The following is a 25,088-nucleotide window of genomic DNA, read 5'->3' on the forward strand; positions in this document are numbered from 1 at the left end:
ATCCCCCGTCCCTTCTGAAACGAAAAGGAGATGCAGCCACAAACCTGCTCCTTCACTCGCTTCTGCTGCTCTCTCCTTTTTCGCTCCTCTTCATCCACTTTGCTAATGATAATGTATCTTTCCTTCTGGTTGGGGAGAAAGGGGCATTACTGCAGGAAGATGTAAGACGGAGCAGAAAACCTACACAGGCTTTAGGGCTATCAAGTCACCTTTGAGGCATCGGTGGGCACACGCGAGCGACTGCCATGGCTACCAACTTCTCTGGTCACTCTGTCCCCCGAGAATCAGTCCCCCACACAGACATGAGTGTGCACATGTACACACTTGGCTCTTCCAAAGCATCTAGGTAAAACTCAGATCCAGCGGAATTAATCTGAGCCTAGAAAAGCCCATAGAGGTGAAAGAGGAAGTGGGAAAGAACATCACTCTTCTGGCTTCCTACCTCACCTCTATGCACATGTCAAGGGTGGGGGGAAAGGTAACTACCCTCCCCACCTCAGAACCAAGGAGGCTACGAGGGTCTGGAAACCAAGCCTGATGAGGAACGGTTGAAGGAGCTGGGTATGTTTAGCCTGGAAAAGAGGAGACTGAGAGGAGATAGGATAGCCACCAAATATCTAAAGGGCTGCCACATGGAACATGGAGCAAGCTTCTTTTCTCCTGCTCTAGGGGTTAGGACTCGAACCAATGGCTTCACGTTACAAGGAAGGAGATTCCAACTCAACACCTGGAAGAACTTTGTGACAGTAGGAGCTGTTTGACAGGGGAATGGTCTCCCTCAGGAGGTGGTGGATTCTCCTTCCTTGGAGGTGTTTAAGCAGAGGTTGGATGGCCATCTGTCATGGATGCATAAGTTGGGTTTCCTGCACTGCAGGGGGTGGGACTAGATTACCCTTGGGGTCCTTTAAGGTAAAGGTAAAGGTACCCCTGCCCATACGGGCCAGTCGTGTCCGACTCTAGGGTTGCGCGCTCATCTCGCTCAAGAGGCCAGGAGCCAGCGCTGTCTGGAGACACTTCCGGGGTCACGTGGCCAGCGTGACTAAGTGGCATCTGGCGAACCAGAGCAGCACACGGAAACGCCGTTTACCTTCCCGCTATAAAGCGGTACCTATTTATCTACTTGCACTTAAGAGTGCTTTCGAACTGCTAGGTGGGCAGGAGCTGGGACCGAACGACGGGAGCTCACCCCGTCGCGGGGATTCGAACCGCCGACCTTGCGATCAGCAAGTCCTAGGCACTGAGGTTTTACCCACAGCGCCACCCGCGTCCCAAGGACTGTGGGGTCCTTGCAGCACTACAATTCTATGATTCTTCGAGTTTGGGGATCAGAGGCTTTGTGCGCACCAAGTGAAGATCTCAAAGGTGTCGTTGCACCCCCAGGTGCCATGGTGGCCATCCCTGCTCTAGCCTCACAAATCCTTGGGGAGAAATAGCTAATATGATTTCAGCTTTGCTTCCATCTGTTGTTGGTCTGTCACAACACACCCTTGCCTTCTTACCTACAACAACCCTAGAGGTGGCCTGTCAGTCAGTTTCCTCCTCCTCGGTGTCCATGTTACCCTTGTGGAACTCAGCAGGGAAAAGGATGCTGATGGTTGGCTTGGTCCAATTATCTATTGCATTGCGCACTGCCTTTCTGCCAAGGCGGCTCACAATTTCAAAGGACTAGGGCAAATGATGTAACATGCAAAATGGTGGGCAGTGGGGGAGGAAGGAGGGGAGAGTCCAACTGGAGCGGACCCTGCCCCCCTTGCCCTCGCCTTCCTCCTCCCGGGGCAGATGGGCTCCTATCCTGCTGTCTCTCCCTGCCTTCTGCCCTGCGAGTCTCACTGAGCGCCAGGCGCCGCTGAATCTCACCAAGAAACGTAGAGCTTTCAAAATACGTTCCTACCCACCTTCTCCGTTTCCTGAGTTTCGACATGGATGCCTTTCGGAAACCTACCGTGAAAGACAAGAGTTAATATCCGAGTAATTTTTTTGGGCGGCGGGGGTGTGTGTGTCGGTTTTGCATAAGCTGATAGAATTCAGGGAATGTGCTGGATCAGGAGTCCCTGCAAAGGCAAGGACTATATAAAGGCAGCCCGGTGGGAAAGCAAAGGCCACCAGGGCTTACTATTTGAACTGCGCAAGGTGCTAGTCCTCCTGAGTTCACTGATTATCGAACACAAAATGACCACTTTGTGCCACCCTTCAAAAGTGGTGGCAAATATAGTGCAACCTCGGAAGCCTAACGCCTTTGAACTCAAATGTTTTGGCTCCCAAACAATCGAAACACGGAAGTGACTGTTCCAGTTTTCAAACGATTTTCGGAAGCCAAACATCTCGCACGGCTTTTGTAGCTTCCAATCAAAAGCCACGCCTTGGTTTTCGAACTGTTCCAGGAATCAAACGGACTCCTTGAATGGATTAAATTTGAAAACCAAGGTATGACTGCACAGCTTTTTATTCAATCTTTTTATTCTTTCAATTTTTTTTGTTGATTTTCCACATTTATCATAAAGAAAACATAACAAAACATACAACAAAGAAAAACACATTACACCACAATAAACTAAACTAAACACAAAAGAAAATTATTACTTCAACTACCAATATCACTTTACATTGACAGATAGGTAGCCGTGTTGGTCTGCCATAGTCAAAATAAAAAAAATCCTTCCAGTAGCACCTTTAAGTTGGTCTTAAAGGTGCTACTGGAAGGATTTTTTTTATTTTGACTATGGCAGACCAACACGGCTACCTATCTGTAACTGGAACCATGGAAGGCACCACATTGAGCCGCATGAAATGGAAGCCCATCACTTAGTTGGTCTTAAAGGTACTACTGGAAGGATTTTTTTTATTTTCACTTTACATTGGTAACTGACTTCCTCAAATCCCCCCTAACTGAATTTCATTGTATCACCTTGTAACAGTTTTCCAAAATCATCTTTCTAATAAAATTAACTTTTTATTCAATCTAGTTCCTCCCCACTATCCTAACCCCTTCTCTTTTCGCAACAGTTAGCAGCAATGCAACACAAAACCTACTTCCAGCTCAGCGTCTGATAAATTAGTTTCCTCTGGAATCTAGAGAGAGAAAGAGAGAGAGATTAAGCTTTCCAGAGGAAGGAGTGGCTCCCTATTTTATCTTCTCTCCACCCACCCTGCACCAGGGGCGGGGAACTCCAAATATTGTTGTACAACAACTCTCATCAAACCCAGCCAACGGGACCAACAGCTGGGGATGCTGGGGACCACAGCCTGGCAAAGCCTTGAGGGGAAGCTGTTCCTCACCCCTGCCATAAACTCTGCCCAAGACCCCAACTATGTTTTTAGAGGAACTGACCCTGTGCATGGTTCCAGCTCCAAATTTGTGCTCTCTTCCTTCTGCAGGAGGTCTTCTATCCTTTCTCTGAAAAGAGAAGAGAAATATGCAAGGTTCATTTGCATTCATCAGGTGACGGTTGACTCCGGCTCCCATCATCCCAGACAACTGGCCATGATGGCTGAGGCTGATGGGAGTTTTGAGTCCAGCAGTGAGAGGTACCCAGGTCCCAAGCCACCTGGTGGAATACTACTACTACTAATAATAATAACAACAACAACAATAAGAAATTTTTATTTATACCCCGCCCATCTGGCTGGGCTTCCCCAGTCACTCTGGGCGGCTTCCAACAAAATATTAAAATACAGTAATGCATCAAACATTAAAAGCTTCCCTAAATAGGACTGCCTTCAGATGTCTTCTAAAACTCTGGTAGTTGTTGTTCTCTTTGACATCTGGTGGGAGGGCATTCCACAGGGTGGGTGCCACTACCGAGAAGGCCCTCTGCCTGGTTCCCTGTAACTTGGCTTCTCGCAGTGAGGGAACTGCCAGAAGGCCTCAGTGTCCGGGCAGAACGATGGGGGTGGAGACACATTAGACTTGTTTGAAAGTATTCAGTTAGCTGCTCTGTCCCAAGTGCAGCTCCCTAGTCAACTCTAGCAACAGCCCTCCGAGATCTCAAGCGACGATTGTCCAATGATGCATTCCCAAAAGCCATTTAAGTGGAGAGACTGAGGACTGAGCTGGGGACCTCCAAAACACAAAGCTTGGCTCCTCTCTCTACAGCAGTGGTTCCCAGCCTGTTTTTGGCCATGTCCCACCTAAGCATCTCTAAAATCCTGATGCTCCCCCCCCCCCCGCCGTGACATATAATTATTTCTTACTATTCAAAAAGCGAACTCCTATTCACGTGGAGGAAGCTAAAAGGCCCTTAACTTGGTCTAACTCATTCTCGAATTGCCCCCTTTAAAAATCAAATTGCACCCATGTGGGTCGTGTGCCCTACGTTGGGAACCACAGCTCTCCAGGTTTCAGAACATCAGAGAACCAGTCAGTAAAACTTGACTTGCAAGTGGAGAGAGAGAGGGGGAGGGAACACATGCGAAAACACACACACACAAGCCAACATACCACACACACATATATATTCTGGTATAAATTAATTCAGCCCCTAAAAAGAAACACAGCTTAGTTCAGAAAATCGCTGCTCTGAATCGGTTTCAAAATACAGAAGTAACTGAGGACATCAAAACATTTGAGCATCGCTTTTTCCACTTACACTACTTTCTCAATGAACTTCTTCTGGTCCTCTGGAATGGTCACAGGGCACTTCGAAGCATTGGGGGACACATACGACAAGGCCCCCACTCCGTTGGCTTGGGATCGCCTTTCGTCATATTGCTCCCGTAGCTGCCTTTCCTCCTCTTGATTTAAATAAGGGATTCCTTTAAAGGAGAGAGAAATGGTGATGCTTTTTGTGGCCCAAAGCGTGTGCGTGTGCGTGTGTGTGTGTGTGAGAGAGAGAGAGAGAGAGAGAGAGAGAGGGAGGGAGAAATCGGGTGAAGACTGCAACTTGGGAACAGACAAGGCTGGTTCTCATGCATCGGTAAACCAACCTTCCCCCAACCCGACACCTTCCAGATTATTGTTTGATTTTATACTAATGTTAGAGATTTGATGTTAGCCGCCCTGAGCCTGATTTCGGCCGGGGAGGGTGGGATATAAATAAAAGGTGGTTATTATTATTATATTATGTAGTGGTTAGACTGTAGACCTGGGAGACCAGGGTTTAAATCCCCTTGGGCCAGCCAGCATCTCCCAACCTGGTCTACCTTACAGGGCTGTTGTCAGGATAAAACGGAGAGGAGGGGAGCCATTTGTGCCACCTGGAGCTCTACGGAGGAAAGGTGGGAGTATATATGTAATATTAAACAAGCAAACATCTGGAGGGCATCAGCTTGGGAAAGGCAATGCTAAACCATTGTTTAGTGTTACACACACACAAGCAGGAAAGATCCTGAATGAAAACTTGGGTTTACACACACACACCACTTCTTTCCACATGGTCAGAACAACTTACTTCCAGTTTCTCCTAATCCTGGTTTGTATCATTTTATAGGAACCAGAGACTGGGTTAAAAAATAATAATAATCAGGTCAGTTTCTCAACAAGCCAGCTTCATGGTTTAAAGCTGACTTGGTGAGAAATTGACCAGAGGTAGTTCTAAACCACAATCTATGATTCTAACAACAAACTCCGATTAGGGAAAATGAAGTAAACACTAGCAAAGTCTTCCTGGCCACGTGGGAGGCAGAGAGCTCTGTTCAGGATCCTTCCTATTCATGGATATAGCACTGTAAACAATGGCTTTGTGTTAACACATAAGCCAAATCATTGTTTCAGTATACGGCCCTTGTTACAGATGCATAAAGAAGTTGGAAGCAGCAATTCTACAGGTGCTTTAGAAGCAGTTCATTTGCTGGGCAAATATCCTGAAGAAGCTCACTGCAATTGAGATGACGCATCAATGGGGAGATGGCAGTAGAAGTTATAGCTATGGAAACATCAGTATTATGAGAGTATACACTTTATGGCAAGTTGAAAAACGAAGCTTACCATTGCGAAAAACTTTATTAAAATCAAATCCCTGGTTTGCTAAAAAGTCTATACTTGAACTCTGGAAGAGAAAACAAGAAAAGCTTTAAGGCGAATGCATTACTTGAATCCAGTGAAAGTTGATATTTTTTTTAAGTGGTGAAGAACACAAAACATGGGCCCCAGAGCAAGGTTTTGCTCTGAACTGCACCCAACCCCGTTACAGCATCAGAAGGAAGGGGGAAACGGAAAAACGTATGAAGCAAGCTTCTCACTAACCTGACAGACAAACTTCACATCTGGCGACGTTCTATTGAAAGGTTTGGGGAAGATGTAGAAATTAAACGATTTTATAACGTACCTAGGAAAGGCAAAGGATTTGCGAGGTCAGTTGATGGGGCTGTTGCTATCAACATGCTAAGCTTTAGAAGTATCAACAAGTCAAGAAAGCGACGTACTTAGATTCTGTGAGATCGTATTTAAAAGTGCAAAGGCCAAACTGGAACAGCAAGAAATCCATGGAATGCTGGAGGGGACAAGACAAAAATAAGATCTAAACAGTCCGGTTATTCATTCAGAGGAGCCGCAGGAATCCCAAAGCAGAGCGAAACTTAAAGGGCCACTAAACTACATTTCCCACTGAATTCAGGCACTTTGTACAGTCATATCTCAGGTTAAATGTGCTTCAGGTTGAGCGTTTTCAGGTTATGCTCTGCAGCGACCTGGAAGTAACGGAGCACGTTACTTCCGGGTTTCGCCGCTCGCGTATGTGCAGACAATTAAAATGACGTCACACGCATGCGCAGAAGCGGTGAATTGCGACCTGCGCATGCGCAGACAAAGGTTGTGTTTGCTTCAGGATGCGAACGGGGCTCCAGAATGGATCCCATTCGCATCCAGAGGTACCACTGTACATGAAAGTGTGAAGTAATCAAGAATTTCTCCAGAGTATTCAATGCAACGTCCTCCAGATGCTGTTGGACTTCAGGTCTCTTGAGTCTCAGCCAGCAAGGCCACTGGTCAGAGATGCTGACCAACAAAACCTGGAGGACCGTATTGTGGGTCACTAGAAAAAAACAAAACCCCAGGATGTTTCTAAACAGAATATAAACAACGCACAGCAGAAATATCTCAAGCTCTTGAAAGATGTGGAGAAAGGGAAGAAGTAGTTTAGGACATTTATTTTCCAGTTAAAGAAACCATGGGAGAACCGAATAAATGCACACATTAGAATGCAAGAGGAGCCTGCTGTTCTCAGTGATCAATCAGAAGTCTGCAAGCAGGGCCTGACTGCAATAGCACGACCACAGGGACCAACACCGAGGGGCCCAGGTTCCTTTGGGCCCTCCAATAAAATATCTGAGGATGTGGAGACCCCCTTACAAGTTTACACCTTTACTCACTTCTGTGCAAGTCCCACTGTGTTCAAGGGAGCTTACTCCCAAGTAAACGTGCACAGGATTGTATCAAGACCAACCCGTCTACCTGACCCAATAAAAGCTTGTGGCCCAAAGAGGACTATTATTCACAGAAGAAAGTCTTCAATTTTATGCCTGGTTTGCAACACTGAATTTTTATTTACTGAAAATGTTTCCCTGCAGCGCTGTACTTGGCAACAGAAGTCTGTCCGGCACACAGATGTCACAACCCCGTGTCCAAAATATTTCATCGACGAAGCACTGTAATGCAATGATTTAAGATTTTTACCTTTTTAAGTTTTTGATACCTTTCTTCAGGTGTGTCGAAGCCATTCGTTAATGCACTAACAGATGGTCCATCACTAATTCCTAATAAGTATAAAAAGGTTGTTTGAACAAGCCTCTTAGGGATGCATTAGAGCAGCTATGGGATTACAAATTTAATCCGTAATGATTGCAGCGCATGCTTAAATCACACCCTAAATTATTATTTGGGCCCCAAGTATCTCAAGGAACACCACATACCATATAGATCCACCCAAGTGTTGAGATTTGCAGGGAAGACGCTGCTGGTAGTTTTACTGTCCTGTGAAGCTCACAGGGCAGCATTACATGACAGGACCTTTTCTGTGGTGGCCCCGGATTATAGGATGCCCACCCACAAGTACGTTTGGCCTCATCACTGTATACGTTTCGATGTCAGGCCTTTCTGCAGAGGCCTTTGGGGGTTGGAAGATGTCTCGCCAGAGTGGTGCATGCTCTAGTTATCTCCCGCTTGGACTACTGCAATGCGCTCAACGTGGGGCTACCTTTGAAGGTGACCCGGAAACTGCAATTAATCCAGAATGCAGCAGCTAGACTGGTGACTGGGAGTGGCCGCCGGGACCACATAACACCGGTTCTGAGAGATCTGCACTGGCTTCCACTACGTTTCCGAGCACAATTCAAAGTGTTGGTGCTGACCTTTAAAGCCCTAAACGGCCTCGGTCCTGTATACCTGAAGGAGCGTCTCCACCCCCATCGTTCAGCCCGGACACTGAGATCCAGCGCCGAGGGCCTTCTGGCGGTTCCCTCATTGCGAGAAGTGAGGTTACAGGGAACCAGACAGAGGGCCTTCTCGGTAGTGCCGCCCATCCTGTGGAACACCCTCCCTTCAGATGTGAAGGAAATAAGCAGCTATCCTATCTATAAAAGACATCTGAAGGCAGCCCTGTTCAGGGAAGTTTTTAATATTTAACGCTGTACTGTTTTTAACACTTGACTGGGAGCCACCCAGACTGGCTGGGGAAACTCAGCCAGATGGGCGGGGTATAAATAAATTATTATTATTATTATAAGAACATATGAAGAGCCTGCTGGATCAGGCCAATGGTCCAACTAGTCCAGAATCCTGTTCTCATAGTGGCCAACCAGATGTCTATTGGGAAGCATGCAAGCAGTAGCTGAGTGCAACAGCACTCTCCCCTACTGTGATTTCAGGCTATTGGTATATTCAGAAGCACACAGCTTCCAACAGTAGAATTATGTAACCCACTCTGGGACCACATGGTGAAGGGTGGGCTACAAATGCCTATAAATCAATAAACACTTCTTTTTTTAAAAAAAGAAATCCTCATGTCCCTCAATCTTTTCCCACCCTCTCTAAAAATGTACCACATTGTATCATTTCTCTGTTACACCCAAGAGACAGAACACAGAAAGTGTAGGAGCATCCTATGATCGGCTTTTACCAATATCCCTTCAGCCTCCCCATAATCAATAAGCAACAGTGTTCCAGAGCAGCGATCCGCAAGGAGCTGCAAATTCAGATCTTTACATTTATAAGAGAGAATTCCATGAAATACACCATACCTGAAAACTCTCCATCGATAGCCAAAAAGTCTGCATCTTCGATAGCTTCATAAACTTTGCTGAGATTGTCCTTAAAATCTGTAGGCAAGAGAGAGAAAGAAACAGACCATGTCAAGAAATGAAAGTGGGCAAAGCACATATGGTTGCCCCTCTACCTCTGAAGAATCATTCGCAGCTCTGTAATTGAAATAACACATTCACCAAGCACATTAAGGATCACCTAGCCAGAACTTCTCACCCTGTGGGTCCCCAGATGTTGTTGGTCTACAACTCCCATCATCCCTGAGCTCTGGCCTTGCTAGCTAGGGGTGATGGGAGTTGTAGTTCAACAACATCTGGGGACCCACAGGTTGAGAAAGGCTGACCTAGGCATTTTCATGGGTTGCAGTTAATATGTAGTACCACCATTGTCCAATTATGTTCTAGTTGCTTTAAGTATCAGCACTCCCATTCCAGCTACTGTGGGACAGACAACGCAGGGACCATCTTTGCCTACACCAGATGTTCCAGGACCGGAGTCCATCGTGATATGACTGGGGACAATTTGACAGTGTGCAATGCCCCACCTCCTGCATTAGCTTCTTATCTGCCCCACCATCCTTTCCTCCAAACATATATTTTAAAAAAGACATTTCTGCTCCATAGCGAAAATGACAAAACCCTTTCCATTTCACAAAGAAATGGATCTAGGTGATGCCGACAGGATGAAAATAAATCCTTAGCAATTCAATAATAATAATAATAATAATAATAATAATTTATTATTTATACCTGGCCCATCTGGCTGTGTTTCCCCAGCCACTCTGTGTGGCTCCCAACCGAGTGTTAAAAACAATACAGCATTAAATATTAAAAACTTCCCTAAACAGGGCTGCCTTCAGATGCCTTTTAAAGATACGATAGCTGCTTATTTCCTTCACATCTGAAGGCTACTTCAATGGCTACTAATCCTGATGGCTATGTTCTATCTCTACTGTCAGACAAAGCAAGGATGCTGGACTAAATGGGCCACTTGCCTGATCCAGTAGCTCAGTGTTTCTCAACCTGTGGGTCCCCAGATGTTGTTGGACTACAACTCCCATCATTCCTAGCCAGCATGACCAGTGGCCAGGGATGGGAGTTGTAGTCCAACAACATCTGGGGTAGCCTCTTCTTCTATTTTTATATTCACACAGCCCAGACACTCCCTAGTAGGACTCTGATGGGGCAGGTCTGAGGGTGGAAGTTGGAAATGTTGTCCATTTACCAATGCCACCTCCGTTTGTTTGTTTTAATTAAGAATTACAAAGTGCACCTGTGCTGCACATAGATACCCTATGGAAGGGGGAGGAGACACATGGGTGAAGCTGAGACGACTGCCCTATGGCCATGTAAATTTTACCAGAGAAGATGAAGTAAATGGGAATGCCACACATACCCAAGTCTTCTGTCCCTGTATGAAAGATGCTTCTATACAGGAAGGAGAATTTATTCATTTTTTTATTATAATCTTTGTAAATGGATAGAACTGTCTGGCAAAAATGGTCGTTGGAAGACTAGAAATGTATCCGTTAATGGATGGTTTTATTTCAGTTACTGGCCACAGCGTATCTGTTAATGGGTGTCATTAAAAAGCAAGGTTGCAATAAAATTGTAAACCCAGCTTCTTGCATGACAGTTAACTGATTTATTTTTTATTTTATTTTTTTAAAAAACCCTGTATTTAAACTGCATTTCAGTAGCTCAGTATTTTTTTCTGTCACATGCTATGGGCTGCAACATGTGCGGCCGGAGGGGAAAGCTCCAAGCAGCATGCCCCCAAAATTGGGGGGGGGGTGTGAGTGTTGAGACAGCGATACATAAGAGCAGATTGTCCCCAACTGTACAACTAAACCTACACACAGAAGAAGAGACCTTGTGGAAACAGGCCAAAGGCCCATCAAGTCTAGCATCCTGTTTTCACAGTGGCCAGCCCGATGCATTACAGATCAGGCAGAAAACGAAACTGATCTTCTCCTGCTTCCACCTCCCTGTTTTCCTCTGCTTCTTATAAATCATATCCTAGCCGGCATACTACAACGCATAACTGCAGCGACAGACCGGAAGCCAGCATGATGCACATGGATGGCCACCAAGCAAAACAAGCCTGTTGGGAAAAGATCTACGCGGACTCTCTCCTTCCAGCATAATCTTCTTTTTTTTAAGCTGATGAAAACAACAGAGGGGTCTTTCCCTCCCATCCATGACACAGAGAAGAGGCTTTTTGCAGATACGCACACGGTGCTCAGCGTCACAGTTCTATCAATTTCCTCTTGTATTGTAGCTGGTCGTGTTTTTAAAAAATAAAATAAAATGGGGGGGGGGGAATGCAATATATATATATATATATATATATATATATATATATCTCAAATAATCAGTAGAGAAGGAAGGAAACAGACCACCTAAAACACAATATAATACATTAAGTGCACTACTAAATGGGGGCAATGTGGGAAAGCAAATGGCAAAGGGAGAGCCTTCGGGTATGAATGGGGGGTGTTGTGGGTTTTTTGGGGTGGGGGCATTATAAAGGATGTGTGGGGAGGGAGGGGGGAAATATCAGCCTGGAGGGATCAGGGGCAGCCTGAGCAGCAGGAGGAAGGGGCAGGATCTGGGCCTCTGCCCACCCCCCACCTGTTCTGGGGGGGGGGGTCAGGTTTCCTTCTCGGCCTCCCCCCAACCCCCACCCCAAGGGAGGAAGTTCAGCCTGCCTTGAGGGGCAGCCAAGAGGAGGGGCGGCGGGAGGCCACTCTGCATATGCTCAGAGGCGCTCTCGTGGCTGACCCTCTCCCCGACCCCAGCCGGACTCACTGTTCCTGGTTATCTCCATCCCTGCGGCTGGCTGGCCGGCTCCGGCTTCAGCGACAGCAGCAGCAGCAGTAGCAGCAGCGAGAGCCGCGGGCCGGGTCAGGCCTCGGCTCAGGCCCAGCAGAAGCGCGGGCACTTCCGGAAACAAACCCCACTCCTCCGACCCCCCCCTCCCTCCCCTCTGGCCCGAGAGCGTGACGCGGCCCACGTGACCACACCCCCCCCTCCCGGGGAGAAGCGGGCCGTTCGAAGGCTGCTTCCCCAGGCGCGTGCGCAAAACCGCCCCGCGCATGCCCAGCGGAGTCCCCTGAAGCCTCTCCGCCGCCCTTCCCCTTTCTGCCCTGATTTGATGGGTTTGCAAGAGAATCTTGGCATCCCGAGAGGTGAAGGCGCCCCAGGTTTTTGTGCACCGCCTGGTCCGACACGTGCACGGGAAAGTTAATGAGCAGATGAGTGCATGAGCAGATTCAGGGTTAAAAAATAAATTAAAAATTCCAGCGTTAGTGGATTAGAAGCAGGACTCGGGGGTCGAGGCGCCTCCAGTGGAAAGGGGCCCCGATCCTATGGGAAAGAACAGGCATGTCGCCGTCCTTTGCAAAGTTTCCGGCGTCGAGGTCAAAACCAGTTTTATTTCAGGAGGTCTCTGCCCCACGAGTGCTCTTCTTAGATCTATACTGTATATCTATAGACCTCCCCTTGTGTAAACGAACAGGGCGGCGTGCAGCAAAGTTTACAAGAGAGGTTTCAAAAATGTAATGAAAAACATACCACGAACATCCTTGGTTTTCCGACGTTTTAAATTCTGTGCATTGGGTGTTTTATTTTTTATAATTTTTGCAAGCCACCTTGAGACACAGGCGAAAAGCGGGGTATGATTTCAGGCTCGTGCTTGAAATAAATACTAAATGGTAAAATAAGTAAAATGTCCGGGCGTCCCGCGGCCAGTTCCTTCCTGGGCTGCCACAAGCGTGGAGCGAGGCAAGGCCAGGCGGATGCCATCCTTCCATCCCCAAAAGGCACTTTTGTCTACGGAACTCCCTGCCACACGGGCGATCTTGCAGCCCGACGACGAGCACGGTCAGGCAACATCCTCGGGTGCAACTCGGCGCGGCCTTACTCGCGAGTAACCGCGCAACCAAGGATACCGCGCAGTCGTGCCCCGGGCCAGAGGCTAGTCCTCGTGGAGGGATTCTGCTAGCTCCTCCGGGTGGGCAGGAAGAGAAGCCGTCGGAGGGGCGCGACCGGGGCGGATCTCGGCCTCGACACGCTGGGCCAACCCTCCTCCTCCTCCTCCGCCTCTTGCTCCAGCCTCCCGTGCAACATGGCGGCTGCAGCGACGGTGTCCCGGGCTTGGCAGCAGCTCCGCTATTCAGGTACGCTGCTGCGCGCTTCGGTCCGCGCCGTCGGGGCGTTGCAAGAAGCGCTCCGGGGAATGCAAAGCGCCGGCTTTGCGGCTGCATCGAGGGGCGTGAAGTGGGCGGGTTGCGGGGGGGGGGGCTCCCCGTTCTGCTCCCCTTCCAGCCCACCTTGGCAAGGGTGACTTTGAGACCATTGCTGGGCCTCAGGCCTGCTCGGAAGGCCAGCAGGCAGCCTCGTCTACTCGGGAGCAAGTCCCCCTTAGTTCAGCGAAACTTAGGGGAGCGTCTCAAAGGATTGCAATGTATTTTCTCCGTTTCCTTCCTAAATGCTTAACATCAAAGTCTGCTCTGAAATCAGCAGGACAACCCCATTAAAAGCTTTTTTCAAAACCTGTGCAAGGCAGCATCGGCATCCGAAAAATAATAATAATAATAATAATAATAATAATTTATTTATACCCCAGCCACTCTGGGCGGCTTCCAACAGAATATTAAAATACAGTGGTCTGTTAAACATGAAAAGCTTCCCTAAACAGGGCTGCCTTCAGATGTCTTCTAAAAGTCTGGTAGTTGCTTTTATCTTTGATATTTGGTGGGAGGGTGTTCCACAGGGTGGGTGCCACCACTGAGAAGGCCCTCTGCCTGATTCCCTGTGACTTGGCTTCTCGCAGCAAGGGGACCAGCGAGAAAACAACTTAAAGCAGATTTTAAGGGAAGGGGCGTTTTGCCTGGGATCAGGGACATCTAATCTGAGGCACAGCCTCCTCCGTGTGTTCTCACTTGGAAGTAAGGCCTCATCTGTATGGTACTTTGATTTTGGCATCTGCCTGTCTCTAGAGACAATGGAGTGTGACTGGGAGCGGGTGTTTACGCCTGGGGAGTGTGTAGGGGGGGTCCTGGGCTGACCAGATGACAAGACCCCCCTCTCAGCATCGCTGGTCCAAAGGAAAGCAGAGCAAGACGTTTGGCACCAACTTGGCTGCAGGAATTGCTGGAAGGAGCCCTGCAACCACCATAGGGACTCCAGATTTGTGTAGGGTTTACTCCTTAGCCTTTTCTTCCCTCCGAAGATACCCCACAAGGCAGCGGAGGTTTAGGGTCAGAGTTTTCCTTCTAGAGTTTTCCTAGGTGGGTGAGCCCCATCTGCCACTCACTTCCTTCTGTGGCATGTGCAGGAACGGCCTTCTTGACCGTTGGACCCACTTTTGGTCTTCTCAAACTGCTGGAGTTTGTCTTCACACACAGGGGAAGTGGCGCACTCACTGTGGCAATCACACAGGGTCCCCGGACGTTTCACCGTCTATTGATCCCTGTGCCACCACTTTATTTCTCGCTGCCACCACCAAGGCCCTACCTGGTACAATACTGAGTCCAGTCACGGTTAAATTGGAACATAAACTTCTGTTTATTTATTGCAGTTTAACAAGCGTGTGGTTTCATAAACGGTATCGATCAATTACATTCATGGGGTACCTATCCAGACCTATAACTTCTGCTACCTGCTCTCACTCACTAAACCACCTCTCAGATATTTACTTGTCTTCCTAGCCCCTAACTGTTCCTGACTCAGCTTATTTCGCTACACTATCTCAACCTCCTCACAGAGTCTTCCACTCCAACCACCCAACTCCCAACGATTGCGCTCCCAGAGCTGGTTTTATAGTCCCTCTGACTCCACCCCATGGATTCTGATTGGGCAACTTGTTTAACTATTTCACCTCCAGCACTCTCATATGTTCATGCCACACTCACCGAGGGTTTGGGCTCACCTCACCTGGTTTAGCTGGTCAGTCGAAGCCGTTCCTGGGATTGTGGCCGCTGTCGCATGCTGACAGCTTCTAGGAGCCACAGCTGAGAGCTGAGTGCAGGGTGGGGGCCAAAGATGGACAAACTACCCCAGAAGGATCATGACATGTCCTCCACCAGAGTACTACCACTTCCATGTACAGTCATACTTCAGGCTGTGTTTTTTCGGGTTGCGGACCGCTGAAACCCGGAAGTACCGGAACGGGTTCCGAGTTGTTCAGAGACCTCTAATATCCAAGCAGCCAAACCTGTGTGTAGTTCTGTAACAAATAAGCAGCCTTAAACAAGCCTTGCTGTTTGTGTTTTGCTGGTCTGCAGCAGCCGATTCACCAGAAACCATGGTTGGAAGAAGGGAGAGACGAGGGCATTTTTCATTGTTTCAGAGGGTTTTCCTGGTTTCTTTTGCCATGTTGGGGTCACAATTCAATGTTCAGCAGGAATCCATGGAAATTGTCAGTTCATTATGTAAACACTTGTTTATAAAACAACTTCCTGTCAACGCATTGTTGTTGGAAATTGTGATCTGCATGTCTACAAAATACAGAACATGTCAGTAAATTCTGAATAACAAAAAATAAACAATACAGAATAAATTCAATATTACAAAAGGAAAACCCATCTAGAGCAAAAGACCAGGTACACAAGATACATTTAAAGCACATTCGAAACACATTCCTCCTTTCAGAGAATTCTGGGCACTGTAGTTTGTTAACGGTTGCTGGGAATTGGAACTCTGAGGAGTAAACTACAGTGCCCAGAATTCTTTGAGGGAAAGAACGTTATTCGGATGTGCTTTAAAATTAAAGCGTGCCCTCGTTTCTTCAGCAGCAGCCTGAACTATGTAGAAAGCCACTTCTGAAAGGAAGTTTGAAAAGCTGTTTATGAGAGGAGGAGCAACAGAAAGAATAAAAAAGGCAAAGATTCCTTTCCTAAAATGTTGATTCTTTTCACCCCAAGGCAGTGGGCTCTCAGCTGCTGAGCTGCAACTCTCCTGGGCAACGACAAGCTGGTAATATCTGGATTCTCTCCCCCCCCCCCCCCCAGGTTCTTTACTTCAGTTTCAACATAGCCGAGCTGCCGCCCAGAGACTCAGATGCCCTGCTGTCCAGAGGAGGTCGTTCAGCAACAACAAGATCCTGGTGGAACTGGATGAGGGCACAGGTAAACCCCCCCAGGCTTGCATTTCATAGAAATGTAGAGTTGGAAGGGTCCCTGAGGATCATCTAGTCCAACCCTCTGCAAGGCAGGAGTATGCAGCTGTCCCTTATGGGGATCAAACCTGCAACCATGGCGTTATCAACACCACACACTAACCAACTGAGCTATCCACATCCTTTTGTGTGGTTCTTTGAAGGAGTGGCGGCGTACACACCATACATTTTAAGCACATGGCTTCCTGCAAAGAATCCTGGGAACTGCAGTTTTACCCCTCATGGAGCCGCAAGCCCCAGCACCCTTCGCAAACTACAGTTCCCAGGATTCTTTGGGAGAGTGTGTTGGCTCCCAGCACACAGCATTTCATAGGTATACTGCTTCTGTACATGCAGGTTCTCTTTAGCTGTCACGGCTGGGAAGCAATAATAGATCCATCCTTTGTGAATTGGTCCAAAAACCCGGGAGAGCAGCTGTTGGTCAGTGTAGACAACACTGAGGTAGGTGGACTTCCTAATCTCTGGCAGCAACTCTTGTTTCCTTGTGTTTCTCGTTCAGGGGTAGCAGTGATGAAGATGAAGAGCCCACCGGTTAACAGCTTTAGCTTGGAGTTTCTGACGGAGCTTTCCATAAGCCTGGAAAAGCTGGAGAACAACAAAGCGTGCCGCGGTGTCATCCTGACCTCGGTACGGGTGACAAATAGAAAAAAATAGCAATCGTCCATTTGGTTCTGGGTCCATCTTTGCTGGCTGGTGGGGGGCAAGCTATGCTGGGTGGGAGCGTCCATTGCACAGGCAGGGATGATGATGATGATTGACAGGTGCCTAACCCTGCCAACCCTTAGCACCAGCCAACCCTGGATACAAGACCTCTCAAAGGACCCGTTGATGGCATTTTACCATTGCACTGTGGAGAGTGTATTAACTTATGTTCTGTGTGTGTGGTTTGGGAGCTGCACTGTCAGGGGAAAAACAATGCTGTCCAGAGTTGTAAAGACTTTGGAGAGAATAATTGGGTGCACTCTTCCCACCTTGGATCAAATCTATGCTTCCAAGTGCCATAAGAAAGCTGCAGGATAGTGCGCACCCCGGAAATGATCTCTTTCAGCTTCTGCCTTCTGGAAGAAGGTACAGGGTTATAAAGACTAGGACTAGAGAAACAGTTTCTACCCAAATGCCATTTTGGTTTTAAACACAGTGTAAGGAGTCTCTATAAGGGGACGCGGGTGGCGCTGTGGGTTAAACCACAGAGCCTAGGACTTGCCGATCAGAAGGTCGGCGGTTTGAATCCCCGCGATGGGGTGAGCTCCCGTTGCTCGGTCCCTGCTCCTGCCAACCTAGCAGTTTGAAAACACGTCAAAGTGCAAGTAGATAAATAGGCACCGCTCCAGTGGGAAGGTAAACGGCGTTTCCGTGCACTGCGCTGGTTCGCCAGAAGCGGCTTAGTCATGCTGGCCACATGACGTGGAAGCTGTACGCCGGCTCCCTCGGCCAATAAAGCGAGATGAGCACCGCAACCCCAGAGTCAGTCACGACTGGACCTAATGGTCAGGGGTCCCTTTACCTTTACCTTTAAGGAGTCTCTATGGGAGTATATTGTATTTAAAAATGGGGTATCAGAGTTTTTAGGGGGCTAACCAGGTTAGATTTTTCAATTTTGTTGTTCTGTATAGGACAATGACAATAAAGATTATCGTATTGTATCGTAAGATCTCTCCTCTTTCTGGGAGCTGGGCAAAAACGGCCCATAGGACTTTTCAGAGTGAAGCAGCGTGGCGTGAATCAGGGAGGCACGTTGCCAGCTATGACAGATCCTTTTCCTTTTCCCAGGTTGTCCCCAAAATCTTCTCCGGGGGCCTGGACATCACGGAGATGTGTGGGAAGAGCGAGGAGCACTACGCCGAGTTCTGGAAAGCCGTGCAGCAGATGTGGATTACTCTGTACAATTCCAGCCTGGTGACCATTGCAGCTGTCAATGCAAGTTCCATTTATTTACTCCCTATCCCTCCAGAAGAATCACCTTAAGCCAGTGGCCGCTGGTGGCTGGTAGGGTGGAAGGCAGGGAGGCCGACAGTAGGGGGCGCCAGATCCAGTCAGAGCCAGCCACTGACCAGCGGTAAGCAAGAAGGCAGGCAGGTGAGAGCAGAGTGCGGTCGGTGGGGCAGTGCCCCATTTGCCCTAACTGATAAGCCGCTACTGTTTTTAGCTCTTTGCTCAATGGGCTATTCGAAGCACACCCCGGTGCAGTTCAGACATGAATGTATAGCTATTGTAACGCTGCAGGCTTGGACCTGGGGTGGGTTTAGGAATTAGTGCAATTCAAGCAGCGGTTGTCTTGCCAAAGGCAAGGTGGGTCTTTTAAAATGAGATTCAGAAGCAATACAAAATACCGTATTTTTCGCTCTATGGGATGCACTTTTCCCCCCTCCAAAAATGAAAGGGAAATGTGTATACGTCCTATGGAGCGAATGCAGGCGCCTTGGCTTCAGCGATAGCAACACGAAGCCTCTGAAGCACAAAGGGAGAGCTCCCCCCGCGCTCCGGAGGCTTTGCGTTGCTTTTGCTGAAGCCCCACGGCCGGTCAGTCTGTGCACCAGCTTCCAAGAAACTCTGCCCAAACCATCCCATTTTATAGGTAGCCTGTGTGGCTTCCAAGACTACGTGCAGATCATCCATTCGCCACTCCCTCCCAATGCCTCACTTTCTCAAAACAATGTCCAACATCTAAGAAGGTACCCAGCACAACTGATCCACAACTGATTAAGGCAGCTGGGGGGGGGGGGGGCTTCACCTCTTCCCAACGTTTTCAGAACATTAAAGACTGTTCCCACACCATCAGAAACTTAACAAGAGTGGGGAAGGAACAGAGGCAGGAAGGGTAAACCTGTCAGGTCACTCGCTTCTTGATACATTTGGTCTTCTGGATGCATTTCCCATGCAGCGGTCTGCATAAATTCAGGTACTGCCCCACCACCATCTAAATAATGCCCCATTTTAAATGGCAAAAATACACACTGATAACATCACCTGAGAATGGTTATGTCACCAGGCAGGTTTACCCAGGAATAAAACAAGGAAATGATGAGTTCAAGAAAGAGCTGGTTGTTTCCCTGTTTCAACGATCTAAGTCAGGCATAGGCAAACTCCTGCCCTCCAGATGTTTGGGACTACAATTCCCATCATCCCTAGCTAACAGGACCAGTGGTCAGGGATGATGGGAATTGTAGTCCCAAACATCTGGAGGGCCAGAGTTTGCCTATACCTGATCTAAGTATCCAAACAATTTAAAATACCCTAGGTCAGGCTTCATCAACCTCGGCCCTCCAGATGTTTTGAGACTACAATTCCCATCATCCCTGACCACTGATCCTGCTAGCTAGGGATCGTGGGAGTTGTAGGTCAAAAACATCTGGAGGGCCGAGGTGGAGGAAGCCTGGACTAGCTATTTAAATGCACACGTGATGGTTGCAGCTCGGGGTCATCATCATTTTAGTTTTAAACCAGAAACTTAACAAAACTGGTATCGTTGCTCTGTTCGTTTCCCCGAAACTGCAGTAGAATGTCAACAACCAAAGTATAAGCACATTAGAAGAGCCCTGCAGGATCAGGCCATCCAGGTTGGTGACTGTCACCACATCTTACTGGTAAAAAAAAACTTGGCCCTCCATTCTTTAACACGTTGCTGGCTTGGGCACAGAGGATTCCCCTTACTGGGAATGTTTGGCTTCCCAGTTGGGGCCGTCAGACGAGGCAAACCTCTGCCAATGATCGAGTGAGGCAGCCAGCCATAGTGGCTGCGTCAAACTACGGTAACTTGGGAGGACTGATTTGCAGTAAGTAGGCGATGCAGCAAAAGGCAGCCGAGGGCCAAGGATGCAGAGACGACTGGGGACAAAGCAGAGCCCGGCTGGGGAATACTTTCCACATTTCCTCCCCATGCCAGCGGTGGGAGGGGCCAAAGTCACAAAGGGGTGGAGCAATGGTTGCACATGTTACACCTATTTGCATACCCCTCTCTCACCATCCAGACAAGCGATTGTTCAAGGGCACATTCCAGCTGAGCAGAAACACTCTGTCCCCCCCCCCGCCATAATTTTTATTAATTTTTTCCAAATATCTTAAACACAATACAGCTTAACAATATTATTCTCCTTTCAATCTATATCTTATCCAAATTAACTTCCCTCCACCCCTCTTCTGGCTTCTCTACATTGCTCTTATTTAAGCGTGATTACTATATATACGACGCGGGTGGCACTGTGGGTTAAACCACAGAGCCTAGGACTTGCCGATCAGAAGGTGAGCGGTTCGAATCCCCGCGAGGGGGTGAGCTCCCGTTGCTCGGTCCCTGCTCCTGCCAACCTAGCAGTTCGAAAGCACGTCAAAGTGCAAGTAGATAAATAGGTACCGCTCCGGCGGGAAGGTAAACGGCGTTTCCGTGCGCTACTCTGGTTTGCCAGAAGCGGCTTAGTCATGCTGGCCATGACCCGGAAGCTGTATGCCGGCTCCCTTGGCCAATAAAGCGAGATGAGCGCAACCCCAGAGTCGGCCATGACAGGACCTGATGGTCAGGGGTCCCTTTACCTTTCCTATATATACAGTCTATAATTCCTTAATAAATTTTTGTATTATACTTTAGACATACTTCCTTATTATATTACAGCATTACATCTTGTGGTCTAACCAAATGTTTACAATAAACGGAGCAGAAACACTCTGGGTGTGACGCAGGGCCAGTGAGGGGTGCGACCTGGGGAGAGTTCCAAGGGCCATATAGAGAGACCCAGAGGGCCACCTTTGCTCCCAGGCCTAAGGCTCTCCACCCTTGAACTAGATTTCCTGTTCTCTTCTTCCTCCCAGGGTTCCAGTCCCGCAGGCGGCTGCCTGATGGCAATGTCTTGTGACTACAGGATCATGGCCGACAATCCCAAGTACAGCATTGGGCTGAATGAGACGAAGCTGGGAATCGTTGCCCCTTTCTGGTGAGGTGGCAGAGGAGGAAGAAGAAGAAGAAGAAGAATGGGGGTGTGGGGTGCAATTCGCTGCAACTTCTCTAGGGTTTCTCTGAACCCCGGCACAGCCAACCACATGGCAGAGGGCCTTCTCGGTAGTGGCACCCGCCCTGTGGAACGCCCTCCCATCAGATGTCAAGGAAATAAACAACTATCTGACTTTTAGAAGACATCTGAAGGCAGTCCTGTTTAGGGAAGCTTTTAATGTCTGATGTTTTATCTATTATTATTATTATTATTATTATTATTATTATTATCTTCATTAATTCTGTTGGGAGCCGCCCAGAGTGGCTGGGGGAAATCCGGCCAGATGGGTGGGGTATTAATAATAATAATAATAATAATAATAATAATAATGTTAAGCACAGCTTAAATTCCTGGCTACGCTACCTAGCCTGTCGTTCGTTCGTTCCTGCTTGAATGTCTCTCCTGCCTCCCTCCATTTTACTGCACTTCAATAATGATTGGGGGATTATTCGCTTGTTTTTGCTCTTATTTTTATTACACATTTTCTGTTTTTTTATATATACTGTATTTTACGTTGTGGACCGCCCTGAGATCTACAGATGAAGGGCAGTATGCAAATTTAATTAATAATAACGATGTTGGTGACAGGCAGGTAGAGAGGACAAAATGAGAGGAGAGAAAGATTCGTTGTCACAATTGCCAATAGATATGGAAAATACAGGCACTGTGAGTCAATAATAAAACCTACAGAGAAGAAAAGGCTGTGTAATCTATAAATACTGAAAGAATCCAATGGTCTAAATTGCCATTTTTCCCCCCAGAAGAAAAAGAAGATAAAAAGTAACCTTCAACGGTACTAAATCCCAAAACTCACATAGACCTGTGGGGCCGAGGCTCCTGAGCTAACTGTGTTTGTATATAAAATAAAATTAGAATACAGTCTGGAGGAAAAAAACAACCCTCACATAAACCAAAAGTGTGCAAAGGCCAAAGTACATAAGGGTTGGTTTTTTCCTCCAGACTGGCGATTTTCCAAGTCTTGGAATACCAATAGTAGAGATTATTCAGATCAAAGGTCTTTCAAAACTTGGTGACAGTGGCCCAGGCTGCTGCCAAAGAACACAAGATTAGCTCCTTGTTATTCAGATCTCAATCCAAATCTAAAGAATCAGGCAAAGAGAGGGGTGGCTCATTTGTTACACCTCAAGGACGGCCTCTCCCCGTAGGAACCAACACAGCCCCTGAGATCATCGTCTGAATCCCTTCTTTGTGTGCCCACTCCAAGAGAGATTTGGAGGGTGTTCAACACAAGAGAGGGCCTTTTCTGTAGTGGCTCCCCGTTTCTGGAATGCTCTTCCCAGGGAGGCTTTCCTGGTGCCTTCATAATACATTTTTAGGTGCCTTGCAAAAATATTCCTCTTCTCCCATGCCCCTGGTGCCTTTACTACATATCTTTAGGTGCCATTTTAATCAGCCTTTTGCTGATTAAAAAAAACCTATGGCCTTTTTAATGTATATTTAGGCAGCAGGTTATTGTTGTTATGTGCTACGCTGTGATCAGATGAAGGGCAGTATGTAAATTTTAATAAAAATAATTATCGATGAGCTCTCAGAAACTCCTTTTGTCCAAGAACGTTTTTCTCTTGGAGCAGCTCTACCACATGTGCTGATAGGTCTCAGTTATCTCTCTCTCTCTCTCTCTCTCTCTCTCTCTCTCTCTCTGCCAGGTTTAAAGACACAATGGTCAATGCCATTGGCCACAGAGCCACGGACCGGTCCATCCAGCTGGGACTCCTATACCCTGCTGCTGATGCCCTCAAAATTGGCATCGTGGATGAGTTGGCGCCCGAAGAGAATATCCAGAAGGTGGCTGCAGAGGTGATGGCCCAGTGGCTGGCCGTTCCAGGTGAGGCAGCCCACACCTGCCCCCAGAATCCTGCACCACAAATACACGTTCCAAAACAAATAACGTCCTATAGTGGGGAAGGTTTCCTTGGTACCAGACCAACCCTGCTTTAACTACTATACCATACTGCCTCATACCCTAGTGGTGAAAGAAAGGTCTGTTGGCAGTAATTGAGGGAATTGGCAGCAAGGTGGGAGGGTTGGCTTAAAGCAGGCTCCAGGAAGAAAGGCTTCCAATCACATGGGTCAGGAGAAGGTCATCAATAACTTGCAAGATATCAGTAAACTTAATTCTTTATTCAAATGAACAAAAAAACCACTTCCCAGTAGGGCTTTCCCTAAGTAGGCAGTTGTGGGAACTGAAAAGTCCCTGGTCTCCAAGTCTTCTCCTTCCCAAGCTATCTGAGGCTCAAACACCTTGTCTGTCTTTGCTCCTCCCTCTTCATACCTCTGCAGGTTCTGGGAGACCAGGGGGGAGGGGAGCTGGTCGCAGCAGGAGGGGAAGACCCCCTGGCATCTTCAACAGCCTGCCTGATCTCTGCCTCTTGGCCCTGCTCCTCTCTAGCCTCTGCTTCTGCCTCTGCTTCTGGGCCTCTCTCTGCCGCAGTCTCTTCCTGCTCACTAAACCTTGTTACCTTTTCAGCTTCTGACACTCCTCCTTCCAGTCTCCCCCGCCCCCCCCATCATCGTCCCACCAGCACTGCCCAGGCTCTAAGTCTTCTTCCCTTATGGGTTCCTTTTGGGGGTTCCCCAGCTGGTGCCTCCCACCCAGGGGAGTCTTTAGCATATGCGCTGCCGGGGTGCAAAGATCCACCCAGCGCCCCCAAGTCTGACAAGCAGCGCCACTGCGAATGACAAGCGCCACCGCTGGTGCAGCGCATCTTTGGTAGATGAGCGCACAAAGTCGAAAGCCCTTTAGTGAAACAGTAGGTATACATTTCGGTATTACCTATATGTGCAGTGGTACTTCTGGATGCAAACGGGATCCGTTCCGGAGCCCCGTTCACATCCGGAAGCGAACATGGGTCGCGATTCGCCACTTCTGCGCATATGCGTGATGTCATTTTGACCGTCTGCGCATGCGCGACCGGCAAAACCCGGAAGTAACGTGCTCCGTTACTTCCGGGTCGCCACAGTGCGCAACCTGAAAATAATTATCCTGAAGCTACTTCAACCCGAGGTATGACTGTATTTTGTTTTTCTAGCTTGATCAAAATTATTTATTATTTCATAACAGGTAGATAATTAAGAGCTTAGGCGGCTTCAGCGGCAGGCAGCTGGTGCCTCACAGACATCTGCGCCCAAGTGCCTCGCACCCCTTGCACCCTCGGGTAAAGACGGTCCTGTTCCCAGCAGTCCTATGCGTCCATGACACTGGGCCGCAATTCAACATGCGCTCTCTCTTTCTCTTTCTCTTCTTGCTACCCAGACCATGCCCGCCAACTTTCCAAATCCTCGATGCGCAAGCCCACAGTGGACCACCTCCTGGCGCACCGTGAAGCTGACATCCAGAACTTTGTGCGCTTCATCTCCAGGGACTCTATCCAGAAGTCCCTCCAGATGTACATGCAGATGCTGAAGCAGAAGAAAGCCTGACCTGGGAGCGGAGCAGCCTTGATTCCTGGTCCCGTGACCTCATCACTGTTTATCTCAAGCGCCTTTGTTTCCCAGCTGGTGCCTTTTGCACAGAGTTTTGCTCTCGAGGTTTTTTCCTTTGGACGCTGGATCTCAGGTTGTGGGCAAGTGGGGCTGAGGCCCGTTTTGCGAGGGGCACATTAGGCCACAGGCTCGCTCTTTGGGCACGTGGGAAGAATCAGTTTTGCGCAAAATGTGAACGGTCAATAAATTACTAAAAGAGAGGCTGTGGTTGGTCTCTTCCTAACTGCAGC

The 25,088-nt window shown here is 48.1% G+C and overlaps 2 protein-coding genes across 3 annotated transcripts in view; one reads left to right on the forward strand and one right to left on the reverse strand.

Moving 5' to 3' along the window:
• Nucleotides 1–12,169, reverse strand: part of PARN (poly(A)-specific ribonuclease) — a 46,589-nt gene extending 34,420 nt beyond the window's left edge. Inside the window, exons 1-11 of the mRNA XM_080981066.1 lie at nucleotides 12,004–12,169; nucleotides 9,172–9,249; nucleotides 7,610–7,689; nucleotides 6,361–6,428; nucleotides 6,182–6,263; nucleotides 5,924–5,984; nucleotides 4,587–4,752; nucleotides 3,329–3,394; nucleotides 3,031–3,069; nucleotides 1,896–1,938; nucleotides 45–125 (exon numbers count right to left, since the gene is read on the reverse strand). Coding sequence (XP_080837192.1) covers nucleotides 45–125; nucleotides 1,896–1,938; nucleotides 3,031–3,069; nucleotides 3,329–3,394; nucleotides 4,587–4,752; nucleotides 5,924–5,984; nucleotides 6,182–6,263; nucleotides 6,361–6,428; nucleotides 7,610–7,689; nucleotides 9,172–9,249; nucleotides 12,004–12,022 — 783 coding nt within the window. The 5' untranslated portion in view covers nucleotides 12,023–12,169. The remainder of the gene's footprint in view (nucleotides 1–44; nucleotides 126–1,895; nucleotides 1,939–3,030; nucleotides 3,070–3,328; nucleotides 3,395–4,586; nucleotides 4,753–5,923; nucleotides 5,985–6,181; nucleotides 6,264–6,360; nucleotides 6,429–7,609; nucleotides 7,690–9,171; nucleotides 9,250–12,003) is intronic.
• A 1,045-nt stretch (nucleotides 12,170–13,214) lies between these two features.
• On the forward strand, nucleotides 13,215–25,058 carry ECI1 (enoyl-CoA delta isomerase 1). 2 transcript variants are annotated; one of them, XM_080981248.1, is made up of 8 exons: nucleotides 13,324–13,373; nucleotides 15,993–16,078; nucleotides 16,209–16,325; nucleotides 16,875–17,002; nucleotides 18,146–18,292; nucleotides 21,176–21,297; nucleotides 23,022–23,200; nucleotides 24,629–25,058. In XM_080981248.1, exons 4-8 carry the CDS (start codon nucleotides 16,886–16,888, stop codon nucleotides 24,793–24,795), a joined length of 732 nt encoding a protein of 243 aa, XP_080837374.1. In that variant the 5' UTR covers nucleotides 13,324–13,373; nucleotides 15,993–16,078; nucleotides 16,209–16,325; nucleotides 16,875–16,885; the 3' UTR covers nucleotides 24,796–25,058. The 2 variants fall into 2 exon arrangements, with proteins under 2 accessions (XP_080837373.1, XP_080837374.1); XM_080981247.1 differs by lacking the exon at nucleotides 15,993–16,078 and having other exon boundaries at nucleotides 13,215–13,373.
• Nucleotides 25,059–25,088: the final 30 nt, after the last annotated feature.

This window comes from Podarcis pityusensis, assembly GCF_964106645.2.
Source record: "Podarcis pityusensis genome assembly, chromosome: 14".
Classification (NCBI taxonomy): Eukaryota; Metazoa; Chordata; class Lepidosauria; order Squamata; family Lacertidae; genus Podarcis; species Podarcis pityusensis.